Consider the following 27,600-nt stretch of genomic DNA (forward strand, 5'->3'; position numbering starts at 1 on the left):
ACTTCAGTGCCACATTTAGTTAAAATAGTGGCATTTATGTCTTTTTTTTTTTTCTTTTTTTTTTTTTAATCCAATTGTGTTTGTATTTTTTTATCCATATGTTTGTCTTTTTTTGTACATTTAATCTATTTAAAGCATGCATCATCAATCTAGTTTTAACAAAGAAAATTGATCCTTTTAGAAAAACATAAATAAGAAGTACTTTGTATTTTCACTTGGAAGGTCACAATGTTGTTCAGTATGTTTAATAGTTTGCGGGCAAGTATCAAATCTATTTTGATGGGAAAATGTTGTACTGAAGTTCAGTAGATCACCCCCCGTGAATACATTTTAAGGTCATTTGTTCTTTGGGTAGATTATTAAATGGCTTTGACAAATCAGCATGAGTATCGACTAGCCAATATTTAAACAAGTTAGGGGAAAAGGGAAATGTGTCCAATATGTAAATTATGGTAACCTTTATGTATTTGAGCCATTTCATACCAAAGTTTGTTGACATTCAAGCCTCTGTGGGCTTACGCACATTTATTCCTGTTTGTACCCCGGTTGTGTGTTTTTTTTTATATATATATATAATCCCTCCTACCTGATGCAAAATGACTCCAGATTTCACCAAAGATGTTTGTTGTTTGACTTTGTGAAAGTTTTGAAAGGGATCATTTGTGTATGTCATTCAAGATGTCGTTTCTCATTTTTGTATTCAAATGCATTCTATTTTTTATATTTCATAATATTATAATAAACTACATTTACAAAAAAAGGTTTTTAATGAGTCTATACCGTGAGGACTGGCTCTAATTTGGCAAAGAAATTGTATTCAAATGTATATTCGTTGTCTCCTGGCTCTCTGTTGGTTCATACAGCAGAGGTCTAAAGTGTATGTAAACTTGTACCTGCATGTGTTTGTACAAGAGAAGAGATGCATGGTGTGTTTTAACCCTGATGGTTTCAGGTTACCTGTGATTTGATTCTGTCAGGGCATGGTGAGAGAACACAAACACACATTTACCTTCACTTGTTTATCCACAGATGAGCCACAATGCTCCACAGAGGATTTGTCTCGCTGTAGTACAGTCTTAATAAGAGGTTGTAAGACGATATTTTCAACACAGATCTTGGTCAAATTTAAGTCTCGGATTGTCCCAGCGATGATCTTCACCGCAGAGCAGGTAGCGTGTGTGTGTGAGGTTCTACTCCAGAGAGGTTGCATGGATCGCCTCGCTATCTTCCTCCACACTCTTCCTTCTTCCTACTGCACCTCCTTCTCCACTCCTCACCCACGGGAGCAAGAAAGCATGCTGAAGGCTAAAGCAGCAGTGGCCTTTCACCAAGGCCGCTTCACTGACCTCTATACCATGCTAGAGGGTTTCCCCTTCTCCACACACAGCCAACCACTCCTGCAGCAGCTCTGGTTCCAAGCCCACTACATGGAGGCCGAGAGGCAGAGGGGCCGACCCCTGGGAGCAGTAGGGAAGTATCGTCTGAGGAGAAAATTCCCTCTACCACACACAATCTGGGATGGGGAAGAGACCAGCTACTGCTTCAAAGTAGGCTAAATGTTATCTTTTAGCTTATCTTTGATGTGCTTTTCACCTTTAATTTGGCCTTCTGATTTTCTCTGGTATTTCTTCTGGTATTAAAAGTAAAACTTACTTTTCCTAATGCTTAGGAGCTAAGGCTACCTATAATTTCTACTCCAATTTACTGGGGTAATTAAGTTAAGATTAGGCTTTATGCACATTCAAGATAGGCTACATAAAAGGGTATTTTTTCTGTGGTTGTTCTGTTATAGCTGGATTATAGATAAGCAAACTTCTCCACAACCTCTAACTACCACAGTAAAAGGCTAAATTAGTTTACTAATGTCAGCATACCTGATAGCATGCTTAGGTTTGTTTCTTAAAGAGGACATAGTAAACCAATTCTTTACCTTTTCAAACAGTCCATTGTAATCTAAATAAAACATCTGTGCTGTGCTTTGGTCCAAATATAACATGAATCAAGCACCAGAGGAGTTTTGTGACCCTGTAGAAACCAGTTCTGTCGGAACGCTCCGTTTTCGTGTGTGTCTCTTTAAAAGCAATGAGCCCCCCTGAGTTTTCCTGGTAGACAGTACTCCTCTGTAGAAACAATAGAAATGGCAGAACTGCACAAAAGTTTTACTCTAGTCTGGAGGTGGAGTCCATGGGAGGAGATACCAGGGGAGGGGAGGGGATTTTCCAATTTGTGATGTCACAAACTGAGAAAATTTGAAACGGAGCGTTTTTCTCTGTGTGGTAAGACTTATGCAGATCACAAACAAAGGACTGGGTGGATTTATTTTATAATGTATTGGTCGATAGACATTCAGGTTACCCAAATATATGTTCAAAAACTTTGTAAAAGTGGATTTTTCACAATATGTCCCCTTTAACACAATCTAAAAACAGGAAAAATCCCGGGGTATACTCAGGGAATGGTACCACCATAAACCATATCCCTCTACCCTGGAGAAACGGGAGATGGCAGTGGCCACCGGCCTGACGACCACACAGGTCAGCAACTGGTTCAAGAACCGCCGGCAGAGGGACCGAGCAATGGACACTGACGGGTCAGTAACTGGACCGTGGCAGGAATGGTGTTACTTTACGATTCATGCTCAGTAAGCTGCTAAGACAAGAGCAGGGTATTAACTTAGACTGCAAATATTAAGGGTATTAAACTAAGAAAAAAACTGGGCATGGACAGCACTTTACACTGATTTACAGTATAATAGCTTATGGTGGTCGTGAAGGCCAACTAAACGCAAACTCATTTTATGACAAAAAAAAATCTTATACATTCCTTAAGTAAAGACAGTTGTTTCTCAGCTGTTTTTTCTTCTGGTCTTTTTGGTCACAAATAGAAATATTAATATGAAAACACTGCGGTTGTTTCATTAAATTTCACAGAACTACTTTTAATGATCCATTCTGTTTGTGAGCCAACACAAAGGTCCAGTATCCTCCTTTAGACTATCGGCTGTAAATAATGTGTAATGTAATGTGTCTATGCTTTTATGCATCAGCTGTAAAAGCAGGCCCCCTTGTGGTTTCATAAACACATTATGCAAACTTTTACATACTTTAAATAGACATAACCAGAACATTGGTTTTGTTTTCTAATGTGTCACATCTCTTTATTCAGTTTCAAAGTTTCTTGCTCTGGAGGAATTGAAACCTGCCCTTGGTCTGACCTCGACTCCTCACCTCCTGGCAGCCCAATTCTCCAATCCTCCCGCCCTGTACCTCCCCCCTTGTCTCACCCTCCACTACCACCAACTCTGCGTCACATGTGTGGAGGACTCATATGAATCTTCAGATAATGCTTTTGCTAAATGTCAATTTTTTTTAAACAACCTTTAACTTTGAATTTAGATTTTCTGGTCTCAGTGGAACATATTCTTTACAAAGAAAAGTTTATAACCAATGAATGAATGAGCAGTCCTTGTTTCAAGAAAGATGTTGGAAAAAGTGTTTCCATGTGGACCCTATAGAAGCTACAACTTCAAGAAACTAATTGTTGTTTCCTCCTTAAATTGCATAAAGACAAAGTGAATAGTGAAGTTTTTTCTTTATTGCAGCTGTTTAGATGCCCGGCAGGCTGTAAATTAACATTTTGGAATTTCTCTTTCCTTGTACAGTAAATCCATATAATAGGATTAAAAAAAACAGCAGTTCATAAATCCAAAGAGTCATCACTCAAGTTTACAGATGTGGCGTACTATGTTTTGACCTTCATCACTGTATGAACAGTCTTCACAGCAGATCCAAGCCTGTCTTTTGGATACATGTGCATGTCAATCATATTCACAGGGGGAAAATAAACGCTAGGATTTTTTTTTCACAGGAAATAAGTAAAAAATAAAATTCACAGAATCAACTTCATTAATTGTTCCTCGGCCTCTATAAACTATGTACTCTTTAAGACTGTCCTGTACACATCATAAGGCCACACATTTAGACAGGAGCCTTAACACAGCCTTGATGTGTAACCATGGTGACAGGCCGTTCCAGCAGGACCACAGTCTTTGGTAAAGTTGTTTTTTTTTACTGAAGTGCACTGCTCACTTCATATCACCATGTTCTGGTTTCTTTATCAAGATCTTAATGATGATGTGTTTTTGCACTCATTTGTCCTCAATATGACTTACAGCCATAGCACTCCAGTATGGGGTAATGAGTAGAGGTCTTTCTGTGATATCTGTGTTTGGTTTTCAGAAGCCCAGGTATTCTGCCAGAAACACAGCAAGGATCTTGGTCAGGTTCACCACAGTGGGCCGGTGCATGTTCTCTTCTGTGTCATCCAGCGTATGCCAGAACTGTGGGAAGGGGGTGGCGATGACATGGAGCACAGGGACATCTGTATCGTGGTTAAAAGAGGAAAGAAGTAGAAGAAGGAAACTAGTCTTGATAACTGAAACAACCTCTACATCTGATTGTTTTTGTTATCACTCACCTTTGTGAAGGAAGGGTATGTGGTCGTCCTGTACTGGGCCGAGGTACACATCCTTCCTAAAATACGTCTGCTCTGTGGGGTGAGAAGTTAAAAACCCTTGCCGATGGAGTCTCTTCTCTGTAAATGAGGGGTAAAGAGATGAGTTAAGCTCTACCACACAAGGAAGGATTGTAAAAAGTCACAAAGAAGTCACAGGTAGAGCTTACCGGCAGCAATCAGCCGGTCAAACCAACGAGCCGTGTTATCAAAATGATTCGCTATAAGTGGATCAGGACCACCGAGCAGGTCCAACAGCACAAAAAGGTCCTAGAAGAGAAGCACAAATAGGGAGGTCTGGAGATGGAAATGGCCAATGAAAAAACACTACACATGGACACAGCAGTCATGTGTCGTCACATGACTGCATGTGACTGCTGATGTTTGAAGAGGCAAAGCAGGAGTGGACGGTGAAGTAAAAGATGTGGCCTTTTCTTAAAAACTTAAAACTTCAGTCCTAAGAATAAAAATGTTCCTTCAGCCGAGGGCTGGGCGGTGTTCATGTATGAAGATTTATTTTGTGGCTTTATTGTAGAGATAAGACAGTGAATAGATTGATAAATCAGAGAGAGAGAGAGGGGGGGGGGGAGAGAGAGAGAAAGAAAGAAAGAAAGAAGGGAATGATATGCGGTGCGGGAGAGGTGCCACAGATGGGATTCGCACTCCGGCTGAACTATAGCATCCCCTGGACTGGGCGGCATGGACCATAAAACATTTCCCAATACTTCTAACAGAATGGCGATACATTTCCTATACAGCTCAATATTTGTTTCTGTAAAGACATAACTAAAAAAAATACAGTTCTAGGTCAAATCAAAGCAAAGGTTGTATTAACACATTAAACAACGTGCAATATAAAAACAAGTATAACATTTTGTCTTTAATAGTAACTCTTAAAAACGGCTCAGATTTCAGGAACAACCCATTTGTCGTGTGTTTTCTTTTTTAATTTCCCTTCAAACAGTGAAAAAAATATTTAATGGTTTGCAGATTTTTAAACTTTTGCTACCTTCTGTAAGCCCGACCTGTAATTTTTCGGCCCACTTGGGAAGTAATAGCCCAAGATAAGGTAATTTGTCTCGAAGGAAAATCTCCTGCAGTTTGGAAGTTTCTTAGAGGAACATTTAGACCTCATTCTACTCATAAAAAAGGCCAGTCCATAAAGACATGCTCGAACTGTTGCTATTATAAAGTTTAAGATGTGCTAGGTTCATTTTGTTAAATTCAGAATCCTCATACATAATTGAGTGTCTGAGCTGGATGTGAGCATGTGACAATGGATGCAGTTTGTGTTTGCTGCATTGAGCAAACTTTTTTCCCCCCTTACCACTGCCTGCAGCATGGTGGCGTGTGTGTTTCCTGCAGGATGCGGCGTGTTGGCCATGCGCTCTGCCAGGTGACGGGAGCCATACAGCGAGTCTGTGGCCGTCCATTCTTCAAAAGACTCCTCCCCGTCAAAAAACACCAGCTGAAGAGTCACTGGAAGTTTCTAAGAGGGAAAAGGGGGAGAGGGAGCAGAGGGAATCTAATTAAGAGGAATAAAGCAACTTTCTCTATCTGCAGTTAAGTTGCAGTGCGTGTCTCTTCAGTAACTACATCAATCACAGCCTCAGGAGAGATACTGCTATTTACAGATGACTGCAGCAAAGAAAGCAATGGGCTGGTGTCAGCATTTTCTACCCTCTACTGCAGGCAAAGAGGCAGCAGGATGAAGTCAGTAATAGAAAAAAAGAAATTGTCAGCGCCTCAGGCTTTGTGTATTTTTATGAAGGAAAATGCAAAAAGTATCAAATGAAGGGAAACTAATATTCTCTAAATATCAAGTGCAATCACCAGCTCATGATTACGCACCAGTTGTTTAAACGATCTAAGCTGGGCATCCAGAGAGGTGGCGAGCTCCAGGATCATAGCACATGGCACTGCAGAGTCACTGGCTCCGAGAAACACCCTCTCGGGGGCCCTTGGGTCCGGGGGCAGAGCCTTGGAGTCATAGTGGCATGCTAACAGTAACCTCCGCGGAGCCGATGGATCAAGAGTGGCGACAATATTTGTGAACGCAACCTGGCCGCGAGGCGTTGAAGACTGGAAAGAGTCGAGGTCTATGGCCCAGCCGGCAGACAGCAGGGCCAGAGTGGAGGTGATGTGCTGAAACAGAGGAGAGAGGGTAGGTTTAAAAACAGCCGGGGAACCCTTCTGTTTAAAATGAGACGGAAAATCTAAATATTTACACACACCTGCTGCACGGCCAGGCTGCCTTGTGTCCCCGGGAGTCTCTCGATGAGGATTGGTCTTAGATGATTCTCCCAAAGGCGAGTACCGTCTACCTGAGAGGCCAGACGGCGGATTTGGGCTGGAGAGCACTTACTGGGTTTGTGGGACAACTGGGAAGACGAGAGAAAAGAAGAAGTGTCAACTGGAAAATGTCGGCAGAGAAAAAACCCCAAACTGCGTTAGGCAGCAAAATATGACTAAAGCTCAGAGAACTCTCTCCATGTGATTTTGCTCAATCTGCTCCTACATATTTTATTGTAGTTTTCTGTCTTGATACAGTATCTGTTCCATTTGATGGTGAAGGGAGGACAATGTGTGTGTTGTTTTTCCTGAAGTTTGTACCTTCTATTTCCCAAATTAAAAGTGATATGTTGTGCCCTTATGTGAATAGAAGGTCTGAGGTTGGAGGATTTTATTGTTGCATAAATTGCACTGAGGGGTTATATAAAAAAGGCCTAAAAGATGTCGGTAAGAGTACGCACAATACTGTTAGTTTCATTACAGACTATTGATTTTCCTGTAATTGTCCTGATCTTTCTGTGCATCATTTGGTCTACATTTTAATTTAAAAATACAACAAGACTAAATTATAATGTATTCATGTCGAAAGATAAAGGAAAATGTCTATTAGCTTTGTCTTACTAACACTTCCCTGTATTTGGATCTGGTTCCTTCAGCTGATTGTTGGAGCTTTACTTTCTAGAGTTTAACACCATGAGGCTTTTTTCCCTTTTTTTTTTTGACTAGAGAGGAAAATCTCTTTGCTCTTTTTTAATCCGAGCTCGTGGAGGACAATGAAGCCTTGTGACATCATTAGTACGTTGAAAGAATTTGTGAAACCAGTTGTAATTAACTTTGTGTATCCTTGAGGGGCGAGATAGGACAATCTAGACGTATTTTAAGAGCTTTAACTCATGTAAAAGACCCGTTTTTAAAGCAACTCTCTCAGTCATGGAAGCTTACTCAAAACAAAGGAGTCTACAATTCTGTCTGGATCACGCTCTTTCAGCAAATTCATCCTCTCTAGTAGTTAACAGTCATCCTGAATCCATTTTCTCCACAACAGTTCACAATCTATAATTATTTTACTCTGGGCCTCTGTGTGTCCTAGGAGAGAAATCCCTCCTCTGTTATTCCTCAGTGTTTCCATGTAAAAGTTTCTAAGGAAGTTTTTCACTTTTTCCAACTAAACGAAGCCGAGCAGCCCCCCGATGTAAATGTGTGATCTTTGGTGTTGGTCTTATAAATCAGCATAATGAAAAAAAAAAAAAAAAAAAAAAAATGCAGCAAATCCCCCTTGCTGGATTGAGTAAGTTATTGGCTATTTGTTTTGAAACAATAATCTAAATAAATAAATGTTTTAAAAAAATAGCAGCTAATAATATTTCCACTTATTGATCCATCAATTATTAATTTCTCCTCTAACACGTGACCTGTCCTTTAAATGTTTGTGTACAAACCAAAGGTGAACAAACAGTACACCACTACAGTACAGCGCTGTGATGGAGAAAGTGTTGCAGAAAATAACTGGTGAAGATAAATAATCGTGATTATGATTTTGTCATAAAGCAGCCGATGATAAAGGGAGACTCTCACTGACACGTCTCATGAAACAGTCTGCACCATCTGTTAGTGCTTATTATATTTCAGTTAACACTTTGGGCTCCGTGCTGATCCCAGCATGCACCGGTAAAGTTTTAGAGTCTGTGATTGAACATCAGTCCTCATTCTTACCCTGTCTTTGGTCAGGTCTGCGACAGCTATGCCGGTCCCCAGTCCACTGGTGGTGGTGTCGTTGGACAGGTATATTCCCAGCACCCCCGCCAGTACCAGGACACCAAGGAGACAGAGCAGCAGTACCCGGACTCTGGGCATCCGCAGCCCGTCACAGCCGGGCAAAGTACCGCTGCTGCTGCTCTGCTGCAAAGGCTTGTAGCGTCGACTGGACCTGGACATGACTTCAGAGACACAGACTGCCTGCAGGGTTTATCGGTATGTCTGCACAGCGACGTGTACAAGCTGACTTGTGAAGCATGTAGGAGGGAAATCCACACACAGGAAGTGGAGGAGTGCGAGCTGGCTCTGACCTGAAGCAGCAGACTTGATAACAGGCTGTCTGTAGTCCTGTTTCACCATCTTAATCCATCCCATGCATGTAATAGTCTAGAGTCTGTGGTCCCGATCTCCGATGCCAGTCTGGGAGTCCAGCTCTTTAATTGCATGGCTGAAAGAAGAGCTTCTTTGATCAAGTTAATCCACTAAACATTATAATGAACACAGTCACAGATTAAGTATCTTTACCCTGGAGTTAGACGCATGCCTTTTTCTTACAACTACCCTTGCAGCTCACATGTCACACCTGTTTTTTGTGCAGGATCCTGACGAAATATTTTCATTTTTATGCTATCATACTACAGGACCTCTTCGTGTTTTCTGGTTTCTTCTTCTTTGTGTTGTTTCAACAGTTTGCATGTAATAAATTGCATTACCGCCACCAGCTGGTAGCAAGTGCGGTTACTTCTTATACACCCTTTGCGATGCACCACTGACCCCTACTGGGCAGGAGTTGTAACTACAACAAACTAGATCCACACGAAGGTAACTGCAAGATGCACTTCACTGAATCCCCATTAAAACATTAAAATGTGATCTGTCCTTTTATTTTACACCTCGCACTGAAGCATGAATAATGTGCACTCCGTTCAACATTTCTTTTAAATAATTCGAACTGATCATATAGTTGACATTTTAATAACTCTGAACTTCTAATGTTTATAACCCAAACATTACATCAGCAACTTATGTTCAAGCTTTGGGTATGAAAAGAAGAATTTATCAGTGAACTATGCTTTTTTAAAATTCCTTAAAAAATGATATGTGGAATATTTGATTTGAATGTAATTTTTAATCCCGCATGAATTCTGTCAGGGAACATGACAAATATTATCCATAATGTGTGACCCACTTATTGTCCCGCCAGATTTCCATCCGGTAAAATGAACGAAACAGGAAGTTGACATCTTAAACCATAGTCAGACACGAAGTCCCGCAATACGTCGCCCCTGATTGGATAAACAGCCTGTCCGTCTGTTTACGTGACGGTGACGCCTTCCGTACAAATACATCGTTAGCGGGTTTTCGGGGAGTCATTCCCGCTTTCTCCTCTGAGGCCGAGTAGAGTTTATGTTTCTGCTGCACAACTTTTTTCTTTGGAGGAGAAGATAAACTTCTGTGGACGAGTACCATCAAACTCCTCCAGCATGCACGTGATCAAACGAGGTGAGCTGTTTCCTGTTTGTTATGTGAAGATATGCTGCGCGTGCTCAGGTTAGCTTAAGTGCTCTTTCTGTCAGCAATATAGATTTGACAAACAAAACGAATTGACCTGATGTCTCAGACTGACCGACACGTCGTCAAATGTCCCCAAAACCTTCAAGGCTGACCTCACGAACCAGCCCTTAAGGTTTCATTTGTAAGAGAGCGAGCGGGCTGTCAGCTGTCTCTGGAGATTATTTGAACGAAATCACATTAAAAACAAGCTGTGCAGAGAAGTACATGTTAACATTTTCACTATAGAAGTGTATATTGGCCTTGTGAACTCAGTGAAGCATCATTTATGGACATACGCACGAGCCTTTGTCATGTTTGGCGCCAAATTTTCTAAAGGCCAGTCTGTATGTAAATGAGGAGCTCATAAGTGATTTGTTTAATTATGAATCAAATCTGCATTGATGTGTGTTACACAGAATAACATAGTTAACAGTTAATGTTAATCAAAAGATAAATATTTTCCACCACAAAGAAAATATTTTCAGGCTCTTGACAGTTTTGCAAATGTTTGACAAGTGAGACAAGTAATTATGTTTTTTCTAATTCAAGGATTAAAAGAACTTAAATGAAAACACAAAAGTACAATACAATAAATGTAGATAATTAGAGAACAGCAACCAATTAAGTTAATAAACTACCAGTAACTACTGTGATTGGGCAGAGTCACTTGTATGCCACCATCCCACTGTATTTCAGATTCAAATAACACTCCATTAGATGATACCGACCTATATGACTCAAGATCAGGTTACTTTTCTGTATACGTCATTAAATCACCTGACCCTCCAGCCTCAACATCGAGGTGACAAATTATACGATAATCATCTGGAGATGTAATAAATGTGAAGAATTGGCCATGCAGAACTTAAACTTGAAGTAATTCTTTGTTAGTCTACTCAAGTTGATGATTAGTTATTAAATTATGGTCGATTTCAGGACAAGTGACAGTTCTGTTGTGTGACTCCATCACAAGTGTACTCAAGTTTAATTGAAATATATTAAATATTGTTTTATGTTTTCTAGAAATGATTCTAATGTGGTTAAATGTTGGTTTTCCTCTGTAGATGGACGCCAAGAGCGCGTCATGTTCGACAAAATAACCTCTCGCATCCAGAAGCTGTGCTACGGCCTGAACTCCGACTTCGTCGATCCGACTCAGATAACGATGAAGGTGATCCAGGGTTTGTACAGCGGCGTCACCACGGTGGAGCTCGACACGCTGGCTGCAGAGATCGCTGCCACGCTCACAACCAAGCACCCCGACTATGCCATCCTGGCTGCACGGATCGCCGTCTCTAACCTGCACAAAGAGACCAAGAAGGTGTTCAGCGACGTGATGGAGGACCTGTACAACTACATCAACCCCTTAAACAAACGCCACTCCCCTATGATCTCCAAAGAAACGCTCGACCTCGTCATTGAGAACAAAGACCGCCTTAACTCAGCCATCATCTTCGACCGAGACTTCTCCTACAACTTCTTCGGCTTCAAGACTCTGGAGCGCTCCTACCTGCTCAAGATCAACGGCAAAGTGGCTGAGAGGCCACAGCACATGCTGATGAGAGTTTCCGTCGGGATCCACAAATCCGACATAGATGCGGCCATCGAGACCTACAACCTGCTGTCTGAGAAGTGGTTCACACACGCCTCGCCTACCCTCTTCAACGCAGGAACCAACAGGCCACAGCTGTCCAGCTGCTTCCTGCTCGCCATGAAAGACGACAGCATTGAAGGCATTTATGACACTCTGAAACAGTGCGCCCTCATCTCCAAGTCAGCCGGAGGAATAGGTGTAGCCGTCAGCTGTATTAGATCGACTGGGAGCTACATTGCCGGCACAAATGGCAACTCCAACGGCCTTGTCCCCATGCTGAGAGTTTACAACAACACAGCGCGTTACGTCGACCAAGGTGGAAACAAAAGGCCCGGAGCCTTCGCCATGTACCTCGAGCCCTGGCACTTCGATGTGTTTGACTTCTTGGAGCTGAAGAAGAACACGGGAAAGGAGGAGCAGAGAGCCAGAGACCTCTTCTACGCCATGTGGATCCCCGACCTGTTCATGAAGAGGGTGGAGAGCAACCAGGACTGGTCTCTGATGTGTCCAAACGAGTGTCCTGGGCTGGACGAGTGCTGGGGGGAGGAGTTTGAGAAGCTTTACACCTCATATGAGAAGGAGGGGAGGGTGAAGCGTGTGGTGAAAGCTCAGCAGGTGTGGCACGCCATCATTGAGTCCCAGACAGAAACGGGTACTCCATACATGCTTTATAAAGACGCCTGCAACAGAAAGACCAACCACCAGAATCTGGGCACCATCAAGAGCAGCAATCTCTGCACAGAAATAGTGGAATACACCAGCCATGATGAGGTAGCCGTTTGTAATCTGGCTTCCATCGCACTCAACATGTACGTCACCCCTGAGCAGACGTTTGACTTTAAGAAACTGGCATATGTGACCAAAGTTATCGTCAAAAACTTAAACAAGATCATAGAGATCAACTTCTATCCTGTGCCGGAGGCCGAGAAGTCAAACAAGCGTCACAGGCCGATTGGTATCGGCGTTCAGGGTTTGGCCGACGCCTTCATCCTCATGCGGTACCCGTTTGAAAGCCCCGAGGCTCAGCTGCTCAACATTCAGATCTTTGAGACGATCTATTACGCCGCCCTGGAGGCGAGCTGTGAGCTGGCGGCCGAGCTCGGCCCCTACGAGACTTACGAAGGGTCCCCGGTCAGCAAGGGGATCCTGCAGTACGACATGTGGGAGAAGAAGCCCACCGACCTGTTGGACTGGAAGCTGCTGAAGGAGAAGATCGCCAAACACGGCGTGCGGAACAGCCTGCTGCTCGCCCCGATGCCCACCGCCTCCACCGCACAGATCCTGGGCAACAACGAGTCCATCGAAGCCTACACCAGCAACATCTACACCCGCAGGGTCCTGTCGGGAGAGTTTCAGATCGTCAACCCTCATCTGCTCAAAGACCTGACTGAGAGGGGACTGTGGAGCGAGGAGATGAAGAATCAGCTGATCGCTCATAGCGGTTCCATTCAGGTAAACCAGACATCCAGATTACATCCCGCTAGTCAAGTATGTTTCTCCATTATCTGTAAAATGAGAGACTATCCAGAATTTAAAAAAAAAAAAGTTAAACTCATGTTAGAACCTGCCGATTTGCTGCAGTAATAATAAATTAGGTTCATTAGGGTTCACTTTTATTTATTTTTTTGCCGAACATGTCAACATTTTGTTTTGTTTTTTCAGGATATCGATGAGATTCCAGACGACCTGAAGCAGCTGTACAAAACAGTTTGGGAAATTTCACAGAAGACCGTAATCAAGATGGCTGCTGACCGCGGCGCCTTCATCGACCAGAGCCAGTCCCTGAACATCCACATCGCAGAGCCCAACTACGGCAAACTGACCAGCATGCACTTCTACGGCTGGAAACAGGTGAGTGAGACGGATCAGGATGAAGGAACGTATTTCTAAAAATCTCAAATCGTGTTAAATGCATTTTAAATTTTACTTTTTTAAAAAAATTTTCACAGGGTCTGAAAACGGGAATGTACTACCTGCGGACGAAGCCAGCCGCTAACCCCATCCAGTTCACCCTGAACAAGGAGAAGCTGAAGGAGGTGCAGGAGCCGGTCAAGGCCTCAGAGGAGGAGATCAAAGAGCGCAACATGGCGGCCATGGTGTGTTCCCTGGAGAATCGAGACGACTGCCTCATGTGTGGATCTTAAATCCGAACACTTCCAGTTTATAGTCTGGTTAGCAAGCTGCTGGGGATTAAGTGTTACTGGGACTTGATTGGTGAAGCGGTGTGCCTCATGTTACACAAACATTTGTAACATTTCCACTAAACAACTTGAGCATTTTTCACTCTCGTGTACACTGCTGTTAGCTCTTCAGAATTTATTATATTAATTTTATTAAAGACGCGTTTCTATCAACTGACTAATGACAATTCAAGTATTTACAGAATGTATTTTATGATGCAAATAAAATGAGCTTTGTGACAAAATAAAGTTTTACAAGCTAGTTATTTGTTGGCGCTGAAGGGAGTAAACCATCTGGATATAAATGGTTCATGGGCTGATGGTTTTAATATTGGAGCAGGATGTTATCTGCTTCATTTACATTTAGAGTTTGTGGACTATGTCCCCAGATGAGCTCTCCTGCAGATATCAGTAGTTTGCAGCTGTTGACTCATCTGATAGTTTTATAACACTTATGCGCCTGAAAGTCGGGGAAGAATTAGTCATGATAGAAATGTCATCTTAAAGGAATAACAGTCACATAATGGATAACTTCAGTCAAGATTTGAAGGAAATGTTTCTCCTTGGAAGAAAATATCTAGAGTTGTCCAAAACAAATTCTCAAATAGACAAACTGTATCAAACAAATTTATGATCGATCAGAAATTATTTTTTTTGATAGTTGAAACCATTAATGCATGACAAAGAAAAAACATTTTGTATTTTATATTAAGAAAAAGTCACAAGTTAAATGTTATCTAATATGTAGTTTTACTGTTAAAAGTGACATTCAGGAGTTTAAACGTGAGCAAAGACGCCTTCCAGTTCAGGATTTGAGAATTTTCCGTTATTACAGAGAACAAGGTAAAAACCTTTTCTGACCATTAACAGCATTAGCACGTCATGTTTACAATCACTTGTGAAACGTCAGCGACGACAAGGCGAATAATATACAATAAATGTACAACATTAAAAATGTTTTGATAGTTATTTTAATATATTTTGTATAAAATAATGGAAACATAATTTACACTTTAAAATGTACAAGTTATTACAACCCAAAGAAAACAATATGGAACCACACCTTTTCGTCTATGCACCTCAGACCTCTGCAGCATGCAGGAAGCAGTGATGCACAAGGAGGAACGACGACGCGAGAAAATAGAAACAAAAAAATAAAAAGAAAGAAATCATACAAATCGTTTTTTTGTACAGAGATCAGAAAAAAAGAATGCGTACACAAAACACAGTACCCTCTTATCTTCACTATTGTCTGCAACAGTGGGAATGTGTTAAAAAATAAATTATCAAAATATTAAACATCTAAAAAACAAACCTAGGCATACAATATTACCATTAACCATAATGCAATATTCATTTGTTCAACAGGGATTCAGGTGTACGCTATCAAAAGCTTACAGTACACATAACATGAACAAAATATATATTTAAAAAGAAGAAAACATTGCCAGTTTTACAAAGCAAACTAGTGAGGGATGCAGATACTAAAATCACAGCTACACCTGCGAAGCTGCACAAAGACAAGGAAATGTTCCAGTCATGAACCGAACCTCATTATATCTGATGTATAATAAAACGACGGACTAGGAAAGGTGAAAATAGGCTCAAGTATAAAGTCTACTGTTATAAAAGTTGATGCGAATAGCTGCAGGAGAATAAAGGAGGTGGAAACGTTAAAGGCTGAGGCGGAGCAGGAGGACAGGCTGTTTGTTTACTCGACACATCACGTGCCAGTAAAAGGGTTTTGTTCATAAGAGGAGAGGGCGTGTTAAACTTCAGGGCACATGGTACCACATGTCCAGGTGTCAATTCGGGAAGATAAATAGGGACACGGTCTATTTTAGGGTAATCCAGCTATTTAAATACTTCGATCATGGAAATAGATTACAAATTCAAAAATACTCTTAAAATCCTGACTAACAGGTTTTCCAAAATGCATACCGGTAACTATTTAAAGGGGAACTACAATGACAAATAATCTGCTTCTCAGCCCAAACGTCCACATGGTTAGAGTCTTTGACAGCATTTTCAGAAACCTGAGTGAGGTTGGGAGTGACAATACAACAGTTCCAGTCAGACCAGGAAAAAGTAGCTGAATTACAGAGCAGGAGATCATTGAATTCAGTTTGATCAGAAATATCCGTTCTGACACAGAAAGCTAAGATTCATCCTTTGCAGGGACGATTTGTCCTTTCAATCCCAGCATCCAAAAAACACACTACTCCTGTATGAAAAATAGATATAGTACACAATATCATTAAGCAAGTTAGCAGTATAAATAGTGAAGTTTGTGTTCATCTGGGTTTTTATCACAGAACACTGCAACAAATCCACACACACGCACGCACAGACGCACACACACACGCGCACAGCAATTAAGATATGAGGGCGCTTCAGTGTTGTCCAGTGAGTTTCATGAACAGCTTCATGTCGTTCATTTGGCTATGCAGGGAAGAAGCAATAAAAACAATGGCTTGACTTTCTGTTTGGAAGAGAGCGGGATAGAGGGATTAGACTCATGTCAGGTAATGAACAAAGGTTAGCTTAGCATAAAGACTGATGCAAGGGAGAACAGCTAACCCAAACACGGACAAAATCTACCCAGAAGGATCTCGAAAGTTCACTTAAAACTTGAATTTGAAAAGTGAATTTAGAATGAACTCTCTCAAACATGTATGTATTTAATGCGTTTATGACCTTTAGAAGGGCTTTACAGCTGATTCTGTTATAATTTGGCAGAGCAAAGTTAACGGCTTCTGCCTGTTTCTAGTGTTTATGCTAAGCTAAGCAGAGCAGCTTCATTTTTAAGAATAGATTCTTCTCTTCCCTGTAAAGCGTATAATGCGTTTGACTTAACATGTCATACATCTGTTTCACTGTCAGAAAGAAAACAATCAGTTCAAAGACGTAGTGAGAGAAAGTCACAGGGCTGAAATCAATATTCAGTACGTTTAGGTCTGAGCAGCACTGCTAAAAACAGTGAGGATCAAATTCAGTACATTAAAGATTAAATTCAGTTTGATCTCCAAGTTTTATGACGTGGACCGTTTACACTCCCTGATGGCTTGTTTCACATCTCAGGGGCCGCGCTTCGTCCATGCTAACGGAGGAAAGAGGAATAATGTGGCCCAAACGTTTTTGTACGACAGTAAACTGATTTGTTCTTCACTCAGAAGTCCAACACACACACACACACACACACACACACACACACACACACACACACACACACACACACACACACACACACACACACACACACACACACACACACACACACACACACACACACACACACACACACACACACACACACACACACACACGGGACAAAACGCACAAAAACGTTTGTGCCGTAATGCTTCTGAGTATCCGTACCATCTGTACATGCACACACGCGCACACACACACCTCTTTAGTAAGACTGTTATACAATATCAGTAAAGGTCATATTGATACATGAGAAATGTACCTCATCTATCTACAGTACCATGTCTGTAGAGTCTCCGTACTTATAGTGCATTCTGGGTGATGCAGTCAATAATGAGTCTTTAGTTTTTGGCTGATTTGCTGCAGAAACAGTATTAGGCCTCTCCAGGTGATGTAGTGTCTCTTAAACAGTCAGGTTCTCCTCCTGCACTCGCTCCTCTGGCATAGTAGGTAAGTATTTCAACATAGGACAGGTCAGTAAGACGTTTTGACTTCAGTTTATAAAAATAGACAGGCTCAGACTACAGAGAGGGAGGCCCCCTCCTCTGTGTGTGAACAGGCTCGGGGAGTGTGGCGTTATAAAAATCCGGTCGTTGTTTTTTCCCGCTCTCTACAGTTTAAGGCAGTCCAGTGGAAGCTGCGTGAGGTGACATCATTGTGACCTTTGCTGCCCCTTTGTGCGCACGGAAAGAGGATTTCTCTCACGGTCGTCCCTCCTCTGTGGCCTGAATATCTCACTCTTCTTCTCCTCCTCCTGCCGGTGCTGGTGTCACTCCCTCTTTGAGCCGTGTTCGTGTGTTAAGGAGTGAGCCTCGTGGTCGCTCTCGCTCTTGGCGTTTGTGAAAATACGACTAAACTTTCGGAGCTGCTCGCTGGCTGTCATGCTTTCCGCCTGCAGCCGCTGGTTGTTCTCTCGCAGGTTGGCCATCTCTGCGAGCAGGACGACTTTATCGTGCTTCTCCTGGAGGGAGAGAGGCAGATCAATAAAGACACAAAGAACAGACGTTTTCTACCGTTACTGAAAAGAGTAATTTAATTTGTCCTGTCCTGGGTTCAAATTCATCCCAGAAGGTTTCATTTTTTAAATGTTCAGTAAAGACATAATTGTGAAAAGAAATGATTCTCACTCTCTCCAGATCATTGTTGAGCTGTTTCAGCATCACTTCCAGGTGGTAGAGCCGACCAGACAATTCGTTGGGCACCTCGTCGCTGTGAACAAACAGCACAGATGAGTTTGCACAGAACAAATAACAGCAACGCTCAAGCACAAACACAAACAAGCCTACAGCTGTTGGAGTTATTTAGGTAGTTAAGAATATATGTTTTATTGTTGGTTTTAGACGTGTTCATTTGTTCTCGTCTACAAACTGATGAAATTGAAGCTCTACAGATTAAGTCAAGTCAAACAGTTTGCTGTATTGAGATAAATCAAAAGGAGTCCACGGGCTAAATGTTCAGTTCCACTCATTAACCACAAGGGGGCAGTCATGACAGAGTTAAGGAAAGTAGCTGTATTTTTGACCCACCAACTGAAGGTGGGCGTGGTCCGAGGAGTCTGAGGAGTCTGAAACTGGACTGGACTGACGGCTGGTCTCATGTCTGGACCTCCAACCTGTTGCTCATTCAGCGAGAAGAGAGAGACGGCTCTTTGCGCTGTAAAAAAAAAATAAAAAAATTGCATCATTTGTCGGTGAAAAGGCTGCAGGAAGGAGACTTTTGAGTCCTTTAGGATACAGAACACGTCCACAGAGGAGGAGCTGGCAGCATGTCGACTCAGAGATCAAGTGTTGGCTCGAGTCTTTGTGATGAACACAAACGTCCGTCTTTCTTTCCCAGGAGTATCATGTGACAGAAGAGGAGTGAGGCAAGGTGAACCAGATCGACCCTCGACATCCAGACAATATGACTTACACCCCCATGGTTACTCACATGTCAAACTGTTTCTTTATTTTCATCAATGCCTATTCTTTAAACCCGAGCAAAGTCTTTCCAACAACAGAACAATTGTATTTCCTGGAAAATTCTTTTTTTGACTACTTAAAAACATCAAGGTAAATTCAGCAGAGAGCACACCTGCACCGTTTGTCTGAGTGAAGCTGCTTATTCTTACATCTTTTTGTCCAAACACCAAATAAAACAAAAAACCCACACACCCACCATATATAATATTTATCTGAACAAACCTAATCCTGAAGAGTCTCCGGCCTCACCTTCGTAGGCTTTAGCAGCATTGACCAGGCTGGACCACTCCAGTCCACAGGCTGTGTCAGGGAGAGGCATCAGCCCAGGGTCCAGCCTCCTCAGGGGGGGGACTTTGTCTCTTACTTCTGTGAGAGACAGCTCCGAGGCCGACAGAGGAACTGAAGGATGGGAGAGGAAAACGGGTTGCAGAAGTCTTGCATAACAGTCTCTGATACTGACAGCTTGAAAGCTGGCAGCAGATAACAAAGCAGTTTTGGCAGTGAATAGTTAGAGCCTGGCTATAGTTTGAACTCACCCTTTTTGCTCTGCATGTGGTTGGAGGAGGCGGCGTGTCTGCGAGTGGGCAGCGTGCAGGTGAACAGTAAGTCAGTGGGAGTCGTCTGGTTCTCAGAGTTGGCGAAGCTTGCCTCTCTGCGCCCACTGCACAGCGACTCGTCTGAGAATGTGCGCTGCAAAGTCCGCCTCGGAGACTGCGAGGACGAAAAATAAATAATAATTTAAACAATCAGAGCAAGTTAAAGAAGTGGGGACAGTTGACTGATAGAAATGGGTGTTTTGCTGTTCCTCACTGAATCTCTTTGTGGCGTCTCTCCTGGGTTGTCCATGATGATCAGTTTCTTCAGGTCGTCCTCGATTGTGCTTTTGTACGTCCGTCTTGGAGAACGCAGGTCCCTCAGTGACGCTCGGAGTCGAGGTTGTCCAAACACGTTCTTTGAGTTCATATCCACCTGCCTGTTGAGATATCAATGTCAAAAACACAAATCCAGCATGTATTCCTCCCCGTGTGCGGTACATTTACAGGGAGGCCACAGCAAGAATTTCATCTGTAAAGATTTCATCTGCAGGTGACTGAGGTCGAGTTGTTGATGCATTATTAAAGTGGTCCGTACACACATCATATTCTATCATGTAGTTTAAAACTGTTTTTGATGTTGGGAGTAGTGAAAGCTTTGCTCAGGTGCAGATCAAACCCGTATCATTTATAAAGTCATGTTTCCTAGTTAAAGTTTAAACGTAAATATTCTCCGTCAGAAACTCACTTCTTGCTGCTGCTGCTGTCTGAACTGGATGTTGTTGCATTTAAAGTTGATGGGCCGCCGTCGTCACCCTGCCAGGCAGTTTGTCTGCTCTTCCCAGTCCAGGAGGACTTGGGGGCGGAGCTGGACAGAGGGGTGGAGCTTAACTGAGCTGAAGTTGGCGTAGTGGTAGCCGCTCGAATAGGCCGAGCTTTCTCTGCTGAAGGGGTCTTGTAACCCTGGGGTGTGTAGGCCCTGGGTGAAGGGACAAGACATGCATATACATAAAAAAATCGAATACAGGAATAAACAAGAAAATCTAATCAACAGATCGATAAAAACTACATTAACAGGATAATGTTTTATAATAAACCCTTTGCTAAATTATTGTTCATTGGGTCAACATTTTCTATCAAAGAAAGTTTAAGGAACACTTTTATTTAAAGATACACAATCAGCCTACCAACCCCCTTTAGGTGAGGTGTCGCGAAGCTAAGCTAAGCTAACCACCTGCATGGATTTAGCTTCATAAAATATCATCAAATAACATCAGATACGACAGTGGGGCTGATATCCTCAACTAAGGAAAACAAAAGGTTTTTAAAATAATGCTCAACTCCATTAAAGTGAAATTAATTTGTTTACATGTTAGCATTACTAATTCCTGTAGCGAACATTTTCCTTATCTACCCCTTTTCTCAATCAGATAATGAAGATAGTCTAGGACTGCTGAAATGACAAAACAAACCATAAACAGCGGTAGACTCCCAGAAGAACTTCCAGCATCTATCAGACAACCTTAAATGTTTTTGATTCTCTAGTCCTCGTCTCTGCTGCTCCAAAACAATAAAACAAGCCATGTGAATGACAGAAGCTCTTATGGACCTTACATCATGAGCATGTCTACTTGAAAAACTGTGATGTATCCTTCTCTGTCCTACTCGGTCCATCACACATCGGGCGCAGACTGCAGCATCAGTTTATGGTACTCAGGGTTAAGATGCACATATCTGTAATCCAACGAACAGAGATTTGACTCTCTGCATGTTCGTGTGTTGGGGGTGGCGGGGGGGGGGGGGGGGGGGGGGGGGGGATGTCCACCAGCAGATCACATGATGATCTGTATGTTTCACAAGGATTAAAGCTGCTGTAATCCCTAATGTGCCCCTCTATACATGTTCATGCATCACACTATAATCTGAGAATACCTGCTGCTCCCTAAATCTGTCCTAAAGATTCCACATTAAGTTGTCCTGTTAAAGTTGTGACGAGTATGTGTTAAACTGTGAGATATATGATTGAAAAACGTCCCAGGAAAGTGAGCTGAATGTGTCCTGTCGCTATCTGAGATTACCGTAATTGGAGTTCTTAAGAGCTTCATAAAACACGCCGTAAAAGATGCATCTCATCATTTCTCACCTGGGTTTGAAAGCATCCATTTTATCAGCACTGGAGCCAGGAGGCGGGAATGTCCTCGTCATGTACCCTTTGTTCTGATTGGCTGATGCTGGTATGATCGGCGAAGACTCTCTCCTCCTCACCTCTCCCCCACCGCTGCTCCTTCCCACCGACAGCTCCTGCATGCCGCTGTAGGCGACGAAGGAGTGCACGGGCTTATGCGACTGGTTGTTTGACACGTTTCCGTGACGAGCGTTGTTGTTGTAGTGCGTTGAGGCGTCGATGCCGCTGTCGTTTGAACCCCCCTTGTTCAGAAGATCTGGCTCCGGGTCAGCCGGGTCGATAAGACAACTCCCGCTGCCTCCTCGCTCTCCTCCGGCTCCTCCTTCGAACCAGCGCTCGTCGCTGTGGCCGCTTGAGGCGTTGCTCGACAGAGTGTTGCTGCTGGAGTGGCTGGAGTACTGAGTCTCACCCTGCAGAGGACAAGAGGACAAGATTAAGACACACAGAGGCAACGAGACGAGGAAGGTGAACAAATAAAGCGTGGCGATGATAAGACTGACCTTTGAGTGTCTGTTTGGAGAGTCTTTACCCGGGACATCCTGTCTAGTTTGTCTCCTCTGCCCTCCTCCTACACCCGGACCCCGAGAAGATGAAGCGGGGACATGCCAGAGGGGCTCTAGACAGAAACACATACAGACACTCACAGGATTAAAGCAAATTACACTGACCCTCCATGATCAGCAAAGAGGATTAAATACTTATAGCACATTTAAACAACCCAGCCAACAACCCACAAAATTACACTGTGTTAACTTAGCTCTGCACATTTACACTCAAACTCAGAGACAGTGGTTGTTATTACATTCAAACCTGAAATACATTTTTTTGTGGCCACATCTTTACCCCTATTTTAAGACAACAGATCCTTGTTTGTATCCTGTAGACACAGGAAAACATTCATATTCTTATGGAGTCATGTTTTTTGTCGCCTGATGGCTAAAAGTACAAAATGAACTCGAACAATTTTAGCTCTGTTTTTGGACTCTACCATCTCCTGAGGGAAATAAGTGAGTCTCAAGCAGCTAACTCTGTCACACAAGTAGTCATAGGACTCATCTGTTGTCATGTACCTGTTTTGCAGCGCTCCATGGTGCTCTCCTGACTGGTAAAGCCTGAGGAAGAGTCTCCACTGGAGTTTATGTCCACACTGAGATGGGGCTCATAGGGCAGCAGGGGGCGCTGTCCTGTTCCATATCTACACAGATGGATCATAAGAGATGGAGGGTTGATAAATGAAGACAATGATGCACACAGAACATGTCAGTTATTCATGGAAAAAGAGGACAGGGTCAAATTAAATCCACACGTTCAAAGCCTTTGAAATGTAGAATTCCACTTTGACTGAAAAGTGAGAATTTCAGTTTTTGTTTTGCCTCCTGACGGTGGTGAAAAAGCATTTTTGGTTGGGTGAGATGTTATCAACCTCCACACTGTGAGGAAGAGCTGCCCACACAACAGATCCTTCCTCACAGAGACACAGTGTTCGTACATGTTTAAATTCAGACCTGAATCTACCACACTTTTTAGGCTGTCTTAAGAAAAGAGGATATCTGACTCTTGTTCTCAAAACAGTTGCTATGAGTTACATTAAACATGTTCAATCAAGATCAAAGAGAGAAGAAGGAACGCTAGGAGAACCACAGGCTACACACACACCTGTCAGGTGAGGGTTTGTAGCGTACGAAGGGGCCTGGTGTGATCCCAGGTGGCCCCATTGTGGACAGACCCATAAGGCCTGAGCTGGGGGAGGAGAAGCTGGCTGAGGGGTTTCTGTAGGTCAGCAATCTGTCGCCCCCCGCAGGAGACAGACTATAGTGATTCTCTGGGTAGCTCACAGGCCTGGAGGGCACACAAAGAGGCAGACTGTTAGCCAGTAGGCAAGATATGAGTTAGGCAGTAAAAATAAAACAAGAGTCATTTCGGAAGTTATGTGAAAAGCACGATGCAAAAAAACCAAACCAAAAAAACACTATTTAAATAGAGGGTGCCAGGATGTGGTTGCTGTTGTTGACTTTAGTAGAGGCCAAAGTAATGTGTGTGTGTGTGTGTGTGCGGATACTGACTGGCAACTAAGACAGAAAAAGGTAAAGCAAGAACATTACAACCTTACAAAAAAACTAAATGTTATTAAAGTTTAATCTTGATCAATGCATTGTTGAGCCATAAATTAATCATCTAGTGAAAACTTGGGGTTTGTGTGGAGGTTGTTTCGCCCTGTGGACAAAGCCGCTCCTCATCACTCTTAGCTGATTTTAAACTGTACATATGTGCTTTATTAATAAAGAAAATTCATTATTTATGGTGTTTCAGTATGAATATTCTTTATAAATGTGAAGGAATTAGGTCATAAGAATCCCAGTCCAGTGTGTTCTGTCATTTTATTGTGCAAAAAGAAAAGAAAAATCAGCATCTCTGAGTCTCACCTCTTAGAGTTGAGGTGCTGGGGGTCCCTGTAGGCAACAGACATTAGGGCCTTGTGTGAGCGCGGCAGGGGAGGAGGTGGGGGACCCATGGGGGCCCAGCGCTGGGCATTGGGGGCACTGTGGAGCCCTGCAGGAATTGGTGGGCTGTCCCACCTCCACGTGGTGCGAGGAGAGGGTCTGTATCCTGCCGCCAGAGGCTCAGGTTCTGGCTTCTGCTCCATGGTCTTCATCTCATACTCCTCCGTGCACCCCCTGAACAAACATACAGGGCGGGTCTGTTAGCAACAAGTGGGCTATAGCAGGCAAGTGACCGCACCTCCAGCTGGAGGCAAAGCAACTCAATGCTCATAGTCTCATAGCAGCCGCTATATCCAGCACATATCTTTTACACATCATTATTATTTCATTCAGACAGTCTATTGCAGCTGGGCAGAAGGCATCAAATATGCATGGAGAAAGTGTTCAAGACCAGACGAATGCTGAGAGGAAGAGAGAGAGCGAGAGAGGGGTGATGATGGTGTCAAGGTGAGGAGCAAAATCACTGCATTTTAAAAGCAAACAGGAGAGGAGTAAATCAAATAGATGAGGACACACTGGAGGAAACTATTACAGTGTTTTCAATGTAAGGAGTCAGTAAAGTTATTCTCACAGAGCACATGCACATTTTAACTATTCAAAACGCAGTTGCAGATTATTTTAGTTACCATTGAATACATTATAAATTGTCCCCTCCCCCTTTAAACTAAGACTACAGATACAATTGAACTAATGTTCTAATTCCAGCATATTTACATCAATGCTTTTTTATTACGTTGAACAATGTGCACTTTACTTTTTCAGTTTTCATTAAATTATTATTTTATTATTATTATTATCATCATTTAAAAACCTTTCTGTCAGTAACATGAATTAAATTACAATGACCACAACCGAAGCTGCATCTCATACAAACACACAACTCTCTTCAAGGACAAATACTGGTGCGTGTCTTTAGAGTTTCAATCTCGATTAATCCCAGGCTCACATGGGAGTGCAACTGTCTGAAATAAAACACACACACACACACACACACACACACACACACACACACACACACACACACACACACACGTGTGTTCAACAGCCGTACAATAACTAAAATCAATAAACAGCATCATGTCTAAAGGTATATTGATTAATGAAAAATACATGGCGAACATCAGTATCCATAGAAGTACATGCCATGCCCAGACCATTTCTCTCTCTCTTTCTCTCTCTCTCTCTCTCTCTCTCTCACACACACACGCACAAGAAGCGAGTACAAACCTCAGAGGGAGCTTGGCCTACACATGTTGACATGTAGTTTCTTCCATTGTACCGTAAAAGATGACTCACAGCTGGAGCTTCCAAACACACACACACACACCTGTCTAAACACACCTCAGCATCACACATTTTCTCCACTGTATGCGTCCATCTTGCATGTGCGCAGTGGATTCAGAACAGTGAAAGAAAAGCATTTCCAACTCTCCCCGTCTCTCGCCCACCCACTTCTCTCTCTCTCTGGTGTTGAAACACATCCTCCTCACCAATCGTCTCTCTGCCTCTTCAGCTCCGTACACTCATCCCTGCCCCTTTCTCTATCTCCCTCTTTTCAGTCCTTTTCATTCGCACGGGGCATGCATTTTTAATTAATCACTTCCACTCATTTCTTTATTTCTTTATTTTTGGTGCTCTCTTTTTTTCCCCCATTCCCTCTGCACATTTCAGGCCTTAATCTCATGCAATCTGCTTGCCTGGCACACAAATGGGACAGAGAGAGAGAGAGAGAGAGAGGCGGGGGGGGGGGGGGGGGGGGGGGTTTGAAATACAAGACTCTAATTATCAACTGCTACTTGAGAGAGAGAAGGCGAGTCTGCGTGTTTTTGCATGCGTGTGTGTCAAAGGGATTTAACTTGGTGTAATTAAACTGCCGAGAAGAACAGCAGGCCTGTGCGAGAACACAGCAGGCCACAATGACTGTTTCGGACCCAGTTTGAGTCAGAAACACAGACACACACTGTAGCTATTTCCTCACCTCTGTTACCATTATGTGACAGAGAAGCAGCGCCTCGTAAGGACTCTTTATTCTTTTTTCAAGGCCGTTTGTGTGCAGATGAGAGGTTGGAAAAGGATGACGGCAGGGAGAAGAAATTGATTGTGGGAGATGGGGGGGGGGGGGGGGAGAGAAACCTACCGTAAGCTTAACAAGATGAGAAAAAACCCCCCCAGCATTTTTAACCATTCAGTTCTCTTTGTCTCTATCCCTCATTTTGCCTTTTCCTCCCGAACCACATTACCGTTCCGTGTTCACTCGCTTCCTCTTTTCACACACTCCCACACAAAATCCTCTCAGAACATTGGAGTCTAGCCACTCTCTCATCCGTGCTTTTGTGTGTTTGAGTGAGGAGCGTCCAGTGCTTGCTCGTCCTTCTGCTCCTACCTCTGCGCTACGGGTGGGAATCAGCGGGTAACCCACCAAAACGATAAAAATAGGTATGACACAATACAGCGATTCTGCGATAATTCTTTCCAAGACAGACGATCATATAGAAGAAGAAGAAGAAGACACGCCTTATCAAAAGCAGAGGGAGAATTCAGTTTTTAGGCTGTCATTTACCGAAACCAGGAATACACACGTTTACAAAGAGAGGATATCAGAGTGAAGGGCTTCACAACAAAGCAGTTACGCATTCGCTGCCTTGCTCAAGTGCACCTCGGCAGTGCTCGGGAGTTACCTGGTACCTCTCCAACAACCAGTCTTAAATACTATGCCTTGGTTTGTACCCATACTTGAACTGGTGACCCTCCAATTCCCAACATAAGTCCCATACGACGAAGTTCACGTCATAGCACCAGGGGTCATGTGTGGTGACACGGTGAGTGAAGGTGCCAGGAATGTCCGTGGGATGGTTGTGTTATTTTTAAATTAAAATATTCAGGAATACCACGGTGCCACTAACATTCATTATTTGTATCACAGGAGTTACTGTGACGATATTTTGCTCCATCAATATTTTGTCCCACCCCTACTCTGCACAGTCAGCTCCTGCTTCATCCTCTGCATCTATCGTTTTAAAATCAACCGCACACATCATTTCAGCGCCCAACGAGCGCAGCATGCTGACTCCAACACACCTGCGAGGCCCGCCCTCTTCATATGGAGGTATGATGACCACTTTCACGGTGACCGACGTCCTCAGGAGGTCGATCATCTGCTCGTGAGTCAGCGTCACTGCTGCCACCTTGCAGATCTCCACCAACCGGCTGCCCTGTCTCAGTCCAGCCTGCCAGGCGAAGCCGTACTCCTCCACCTGGGAGAGAAAACCACCAAAAAATAAATAAATAACAAGCCAGTCATGTGCAGCCAAGGATCTTCACAG

General features: G+C 43.0%; 4 protein-coding genes across 7 annotated transcripts in view; 2 read left to right on the forward strand and 2 right to left on the reverse strand.

Annotated features, from left to right (window-relative positions):
• Window positions 1-1,148: 1,148 nt before the first annotated feature.
• six9 (SIX homeobox 9) lies at window positions 1,149-3,463 on the forward strand (the record flags this gene model as incomplete). Its single annotated transcript, XM_079353613.1, has 3 exons — window positions 1,149-1,547; window positions 2,430-2,590; window positions 3,166-3,463. The coding sequence occupies 3 exons, from the start codon at window positions 1,149-1,151 to the stop codon at window positions 3,329-3,331; spliced, it is 726 nt and encodes a 241-aa protein (XP_079209739.1). The 3' UTR covers window positions 3,332-3,463.
• Window positions 3,464-3,572: 109 nt separating this feature from the next.
• qpctla (glutaminyl-peptide cyclotransferase-like a) lies at window positions 3,573-9,650 on the reverse strand. 2 transcript variants are annotated; one of them, XM_079353603.1, is made up of 8 exons: window positions 9,143-9,650; window positions 8,518-9,007; window positions 6,747-6,893; window positions 6,364-6,657; window positions 5,840-6,001; window positions 4,683-4,782; window positions 4,477-4,593; window positions 3,573-4,380 (listed from the first exon to the last, which is right to left on the reverse strand). In XM_079353603.1, the coding sequence occupies exons 2-8, from the start codon at window positions 8,737-8,739 to the stop codon at window positions 4,235-4,237; spliced, it is 1,188 nt and encodes a 395-aa protein (XP_079209729.1). In that variant the 5' UTR covers window positions 8,740-9,007; window positions 9,143-9,650; the 3' UTR covers window positions 3,573-4,234. The 2 variants fall into 2 exon arrangements, with proteins under 2 accessions (XP_079209729.1, XP_079209730.1); XM_079353604.1 differs by having other exon boundaries at window positions 8,518-9,019.
• A 216-nt stretch (window positions 9,651-9,866) lies between these two features.
• On the forward strand, window positions 9,867-14,136 carry LOC306830296 (ribonucleoside-diphosphate reductase large subunit). The gene is made up of 4 exons (XM_079353683.1): window positions 9,867-10,062; window positions 11,178-13,159; window positions 13,370-13,558; window positions 13,657-14,136. The coding sequence occupies exons 1-4, from the start codon at window positions 10,044-10,046 to the stop codon at window positions 13,849-13,851; spliced, it is 2,385 nt and encodes a 794-aa protein (XP_079209809.1). The 5' UTR covers window positions 9,867-10,043; the 3' UTR covers window positions 13,852-14,136.
• Window positions 14,137-14,840: 704 nt separating this feature from the next.
• sipa1l3 (signal-induced proliferation-associated 1 like 3) overlaps window positions 14,841-27,600 on the reverse strand; it is a 62,262-nt gene continuing 49,502 nt past the window's right edge. For 2 of the 3 annotated variants that reach the window (XM_079353579.1, XM_079353578.1), the window contains exons 12-24: window positions 27,356-27,531; window positions 24,200-24,451; window positions 23,433-23,615; window positions 22,847-22,971; window positions 22,277-22,392; window positions 21,735-22,186; window positions 20,340-20,570; window positions 19,869-20,031; window positions 19,595-19,769; window positions 19,281-19,457; window positions 18,624-18,750; window positions 18,225-18,306; window positions 14,841-18,058 (exon numbers count right to left, since the gene is read on the reverse strand). In XM_079353579.1, coding sequence (XP_079209705.1) covers window positions 17,867-18,058; window positions 18,225-18,306; window positions 18,624-18,750; window positions 19,281-19,457; window positions 19,595-19,769; window positions 19,869-20,031; window positions 20,340-20,570; window positions 21,735-22,186; window positions 22,277-22,392; window positions 22,847-22,971; window positions 23,433-23,615; window positions 24,200-24,451; window positions 27,356-27,531 — 2,451 coding nt within the window. In that variant the 3' untranslated portion in view covers window positions 14,841-17,866. The remainder of the gene's footprint in view (window positions 18,059-18,224; window positions 18,307-18,623; window positions 18,751-19,280; window positions 19,458-19,594; window positions 19,770-19,868; window positions 20,032-20,339; window positions 20,571-21,734; window positions 22,187-22,276; window positions 22,393-22,846; window positions 22,972-23,432; window positions 23,616-24,199; window positions 24,452-27,355; window positions 27,532-27,600) is intronic. The other variant, XM_079353580.1, reaches the window with a different exon arrangement.

The sequence above is a fragment of the Symphodus melops genome, assembly GCF_947650265.1.
Source record: "Symphodus melops genome assembly, chromosome: 10".
Taxonomy (NCBI): Eukaryota; Metazoa; Chordata; class Actinopteri; order Labriformes; family Labridae; genus Symphodus; species Symphodus melops.